The sequence below is a fragment of the Mustela nigripes genome, unplaced genomic scaffold, assembly GCF_022355385.1.
Source record: "Mustela nigripes isolate SB6536 unplaced genomic scaffold, MUSNIG.SB6536 HiC_scaffold_663, whole genome shotgun sequence".
In the NCBI taxonomy this organism is placed as follows: Eukaryota; Metazoa; Chordata; class Mammalia; order Carnivora; family Mustelidae; genus Mustela; species Mustela nigripes.
In genome coordinates, this window is record NW_026740070.1 from 13,424 (window position 1) to 19,463 (window position 6,040).

The 6,040-nt window shown below is 42.4% G+C and overlaps 1 protein-coding gene across 1 annotated transcript; it reads right to left on the reverse strand.

Moving 5' to 3' along the window:
* Window positions 1–292: 292 nt before the first annotated feature.
* LOC132008686 (peptidyl-prolyl cis-trans isomerase-like 1) lies at window positions 293–3,883 on the reverse strand. The gene is made up of 2 exons (XM_059387279.1): window positions 3,581–3,883; window positions 293–596 (listed from the first exon to the last, which is right to left on the reverse strand). Exons 1-2 carry the CDS (start codon window positions 3,634–3,636, stop codon window positions 308–310), a joined length of 345 nt encoding a protein of 114 aa, XP_059243262.1. The 5' UTR covers window positions 3,637–3,883; the 3' UTR covers window positions 293–307.
* Between the last annotated feature and the right edge of the window lie 2,157 nt (window positions 3,884–6,040).

Sequence of the window (6,040 nt, forward strand, 5' to 3'; positions counted from 1 at the left end):
AACTGAATGCCTCTGGTCATAAAGGATAGACAGAGAACAACTGACAATGACAAAGAAGAAGAAGAAGAAGAAGAAAGACTGCCACAGAGAGTATCAAATTTATCTAAAGGCAAAAAAGCAGGAGCAGGAATCAGCGGAGAGAAGGTGCAGACTGAGAAGCAAGGGGGCCTTAAAACTAACGTTACCATCCACTGATTTCACTAATAAATCCCATCTAAATGACAGTAACTCCCAGATTTGGACCTCCATCCCAGACCTCTCCATGAACTCCACACTCGTATCCCCTTACTTATTCAACATCTCTACCTCAAGATCTGACAAGTATTTCAAATGTAATGTATCCAAAACTAAAACCAAATTCTTGATTTTTCCCCTCTGCACGTACTCCTCTCTCAGCCTTCCTTATTTTGCTGAATTCAGCCAAGGTCGGCTTAATTATACCTGTTCCTGTTGGGTCACCTCCCTGGATCATGAAGTCTTTGATGATCCTGTGGAACTTTGTGCCATTGTAGTAACCTCGACGTGCCAACTCAGCAAAATTCTTACAGGTCTTTGGAGCATGCTTCCAGTACAACTCCAGCACAATGATCCCCATGCTGCAGGGGAAGAGGAAAGTAGAGCTCCAGTCAGGAACAAGGTCACGCAACAGTAATGTTATGGGACTGATCCAGGACTCTCTATTTTCAAGTTTATATTAAGTCATGAAATTGTAATACATATCGGATTTCACGCTGGGCAAAGGAAAACATCACAATCACAATGTAAATAACTTAAACACAGGTATCTTCTTTGAGTAAAGCACACAGGAGATTATGGTACTTATTTTAAACAAAATAACTGTGGACAACTAAAAAAAATTCAAACTAGCTTTATATATTAAAAAAATCTTTGATCGTGGGAAACCAATATAACCAACTCTTAAATTAGGGGGGAAATTACACTTAATTTGTAATTTTTTTTAAGAAGGACATTAACATATCAGGAATTTATACTTATTTATACATGTATGAGTTTCTGGGTGGAGGTAGAAACTGGATAATGGCAAACAGGAAGGCTTTCAATGAGTACCTTCTTTTAAACTTTTGTATTTTTGAAACATGTAAATATATTACCTATTTGTAAAAATTTTAATGTGGAAAAAAAAAGTACAGTTTGTGTGTGTACTTAGGAGGGGGTGCAACAAACGAAAAACATGATTATTTCAAATCTCTAACCTACCAAATGGGATGAGCACTTTTCCCCCTTAAGTACAGCAAAGGAAAAGAAAAAAGCAAAAGACTTTAGACAGGTGCCTTCCCCTCCACTCCATCACTCACCTAGATTTTAAGCTCCAAGAATGTGAAAATTGAGGCAACTCTGGATAGCCTGTATACCCAGTGCCAAGCACATTGTAAGCACTCTGTAAATGTGTGTGTGTGTGTGTATACATATATATAAAATGTGCTAGAATATAGCTTTCTAAAACCCTTTCTACCAGCAATTCATCCTTCACACTACTAAAATTCAACAGGGATTAACACCTACTCTGTACAAATTCTAGGTGCTTTTGCCCTCATAGAGCTTATATTCTGGTGCAAATTTTTTTAAATACAGGGAGTAACTTTTTGGAATGGCAATCAGGAAATACCTAGACAACTCTGAAATCTGCATACCTATTGGCAGCAATTTCAACTTCAAAGTATTCTATAGCAAAATTTACAGATGTGCCTAAGGATCCAGTATGTGCAAGGGTCTTTATTCTAGTATTTATCATAACAAAACAAAACAAGAGGGCGCCTGGGTGGCTCAGTGGGTTAAGCCGCTGCCTTCGGCTCAGGTCATGATCTCAGCGTCCTGGGATCGAGTCCCGCATCGGGCTCTCTGCTCAGCAGGGAGCCTGCTTCCTTCTCTCTCTCTCTCTCTCTCTCTGCCTGCCTCTCAGTGTACTTGTAATTTCTCTCTGACAAAAAAAAAAAAAAAATCTTTAAAAAAAAAAAAACAAAAAAAAAAAACAAGAGGCAATTTAAGAGTCCCTTAAAGAGGAAATGACTAAAATACAAAATAGCAATGATGTGGGAAGCCATATTAACAAGTGAAAGGAAAGCAAATTATAGGAAAAAATATATATACAGTATGATCACGATCCTGTTTTTAAGAAACAGAACATTAAAAAAAAATGTCTATACATTCACAGAGAAAGATGTAGGTCATCCAAAGAACTATTAACTATTTCTACAGGAAGAGGTGGATTTCATTTATTCTACACACTTCTACACTGCTTGGATTTAAATTTCAATTTATCTTGTAACTTAAAAATGTTAACAGGTGAATTCAGAAATTACTTACAAGTTGAGGCCTGACGAAGTAGAATTTTGCCATACACGGTGGGGAAGATGACCAGAGAGCAAAAGCAGCACCTGAGAACCGTGTTCTGCGGGAAAACAGCATGGCCAAAAGCAGAAAGTTGACAGAGAACTAGGGCCTGGACCTAGACTACTGGTGTGGGGATAGCAGAAGATGTAGCTAGAGAGCTAGGTAAAGACCAGATGAGAAAAACAAACAAACAAACAAACAAACACCCTGAATGTCAGACTACAACTAAGCTGATATTGCTGTAGCAGTAAGAAGTTACTTAAGGTTATTTGTCCTACTTCCAAAAGATAGGACTATCTCCAAAGAGGCAATGGAATCAATGGGGCTAAAGAACCGAGCAAGTGAGGCAGACAGACCAAACCTCCAAATGAGGTTCCCCTACTTACTAGATATACGGGTTTGGTCAAATCATTTAATCCGTGAATTCTATCGTTTCCCCTGCTAAAATGGGAGAGAAGGTGGAATAACACCTGCACGATTTGAGTTGCTAAGCGGATTAAAATCAGTGAGATGGGGGCGCCTGAGTGGCTCAATGGAATAAAGCCTCTGCCTTCGGCTCAGGTCATGATCTCAGGGTCCTGGGATCGAGCCCCACATCGGGCTCTCTGCTTAGTGGGGAGCCTGCTTCCCTCCTCTCTCTGCCTACTTGTGATTTCTCTCTGTCAAATAAATAAATAAATTCTTTAAAAAAAAAAAAATCAGTGAGATGCTGTACGTCAGGGGACGGGGACAAGAGGGCTGGTGCTCAATGATACCGCTCTTTGACAGTGGGGAAATGTGCTTCTTCCTATGCCTTCCTAGTAATTTGGTTATCCAGCTGAACTATTTACAACGTTAGTAGTTACAGATCTGCCCCTTTCACTACATTGTAAGGTCCTAAATGCAAGGCGGCGTGTCTCCTGCAGCTATATCCTGATTCCAGTCCCGACGTCGCCTGCTTGTAGACTCAACACACGCTCGTCGAACGAAGGAATGAATGAACCAGGGGGTGGAAGGAGGGCAAGCAGGATGCTGTCGCTGAGGTTTCAGAGCAAGCCGGTGCGGAGCTAGGACGCGGGCGGTGTCGGTCCCCATTCAGCTCCCAGGCGGCCCCCACGGCCGTCCCTGCACGCTTCCCCACGAGGAGGCCGTGCTCCCGGGGAAGTGCACGGGGAACCCAGCCCCGCGGCAAAGCCCGGGCTCCGCATTGCCTCAGCCAGCCGAGCCCCAGAGGTCCCACCCCTCTCACCTGGTCTCCAAGTATACGTTGGGCGGCTGCCAGGAGTCCGGGGGTATCGCCGCCATAGCGCAGCCGACGGAATCTTGCAGCAAAGCTACTTCCGGTGTTGGTTCCCGGGGACCCTGCGCTACTGCGCGCACTTCCGGTCTCCGTCGTTCAACCTTTGCGATGCCAAGATTTGGGGGACTGAGACAAGGATGAAGAAGGATCCCCCTTCCAAGGCCGGGAAGCTGGGATGCGAGATGAGAAAAAGCTGATGGCAAGGACGGAGAAAAGTGCAAGCTCCATCGTAGAGGTGGTCTCTAGGTTGAAGAGACCCCGACACTCTCCGGACGCTCTGATTGGTTCGTTCAGGCGTGGAAGGCGGGAACAACCAGCAAATCTGCACTCCGATTGGAGTTAATATCCTAACTTTCAATTGGCACGATTTTCTAGTTCCACAAAAGGGCAAGGTCCTGAAAGGGGATGGGAATGAGTCGCTAGTCTCTGACATTTGTAAGGCGCTGTACAATTTGCGTAACACTATACTTTACTCTTATCTACTCCACAAAGCAGTCCTATAAAGAAGATAATATTGTTCCCATTGTTCAGTTGTGAAAACTGAGACCCAGCGGTGAGATGACTTGCTCATGTGTCCATAGCCTTACAGCTAACCCGAGCCTCCACCTTCCAAAGAGTCAGGGAGAGTGGAAGGGGAAGGGCCAGGAAGAAAATGCGGAGGAAAAAGAGACAGGAGAACGAAGATCAAAGGGATGAGGGCTAAAACAGGGCTCAGAGTGACTGGCTGGGATAGATGGGGTAGAAGATTGTTGGGAGGGTTTGTTCAGGACTAAAGAGAGGCAAAGTAGAGGTCCTGCGAGGTTTGGAGGAAGGACGAGAAGGAAATGGGGTAAGTAATCACATGTTTTAGATGCTTTGCACACTCGGTAATAATGATGTTAGCCAATGAATTCTTACTTTATGTCAGGCATCGAGTTAAGTACTCGTGTGTACTTTCACATGGTTAAAATCAAACACAAATGGCGACCAGACTTGAAAATCTCCTGAGCAGGCAAACTAGTTTAGTCATATAAGCAAATCTTAATTTAGCTTGTTCTGTATAATAAGCAAAACTTATCTTGGACCACTTCTTGTTAACGCCTCTGGATATCAAAAAGGAAACTTAAAAATGTTCTCAAAATGGATGTGAAATAACTTCTTGTAACTCATCCCCATCACTAGGGAAACTGATATTGTAACAGATCTGAAGAGTAAAAAGCCACTGCCTCCTCTCATGATATGAAGTTCTTCATGATAATATACCTCTGAACCTCTCATCCCATATTCAGTTTGAGTGGTTCCAGTTTGCAAACTATTTTTTGTGCATGATGAACTTTTCCTAATTACTATTTCAGTGGTGCAGTGGTTTTTCTTCTGCTATTTCTGAACTTTTGACAACACTTCAAAACCTTATGAGATAGCTATTACTATTATCTTTTTCCTTTAAGGAAACCGAATCTTACAAAGCTTAAGTAACTTGCGCAAAGTACTACAGCTGTGAGCCCCCGTGTTTAACCACAGTTCAACCTTAGCTCTCGTAGTTGTCAGGTAGGAATAAGGGTATATTCAATGTCGATTCAATGTCGATTCAATGTCGTAAAGATCAAATTGGACAGTGAGCAAGCCGGGCCCCCTCCATCTCTGTCCCCTTCTCGCAGAGTACTAAGAATAAGGTGTTCAGGTTTGTCAAATGAATAATGGACAGAAAGTGACATTTTAAACTGACAAGTGCTGGGTAATGTATGGTGTAATAAATTTTACACCCTCTGCAGTCTTGTGTTCATGTCCACTTTGTGATCCTTGAGCTGGACAGAAAAGTGATCATCATTCGTCTCTTCTGTCCTCTGTTATTTGAGTTCCCTTTCTCTGGGCCTTGTGTAGTTCCTTACTATATATTTTGTAAGGCTTAGGGCACAGTGAGAATGCACTAGGATTATACACAAGAATAGGTCAGTGTCTTGCTGTCTCATTCCAAAGCCCTTCCTCAAGAGACTCAGTATTTGTTGGCCTTTTTGTCCCCAAGAGAACATTGGATGACTACACGGAAGAACTGACAAAGATTTCGTTTCTGAGTTATAACCAATAGTCCACATGAAATTACTCAGAGTAGCTTATATGTACTTCATCTAGTCTGTTAATCTTAGTGTGTCTTCTGAAGAAATGTGCTTTATTAAAAACAAAATTATAAACTTCTACAGAAACATTACTTTTTGGGCTAGAGAACTGAAGATCATCCTCTTTCTCCTCCCTATAAAGGATACATCATCAAGACCTGTCAATTTTTTTTTCCCCAAGATAACCCAAAGTATATTCCTTCCTTCCTAGTCCCACTGATGTTTCAGACCTTTAACATTAGGATTATTTTAGAAGCCCCCTTGTAGGGTTCCCTGCCTTTTGGCTTTTCCCCCATAACCCATCCTAAGCACACAC

Bases quoted from the DNA above. Each gene is read 5' to 3' on its own strand.
- LOC132008686 (XM_059387279.1), bottom strand. From the start codon at position 3,636: ATGGCGGCGATACCCCCGGACTCCTGGCAGCCGCCCAACGTATACTTG. The intron at 597-3,580 runs GTGAGAGGGGTG...CTTCCCCTGCAG, and splicing joins AACGTATACTTGGAGACCAG to CATGGGGATCATTGTGCTGG.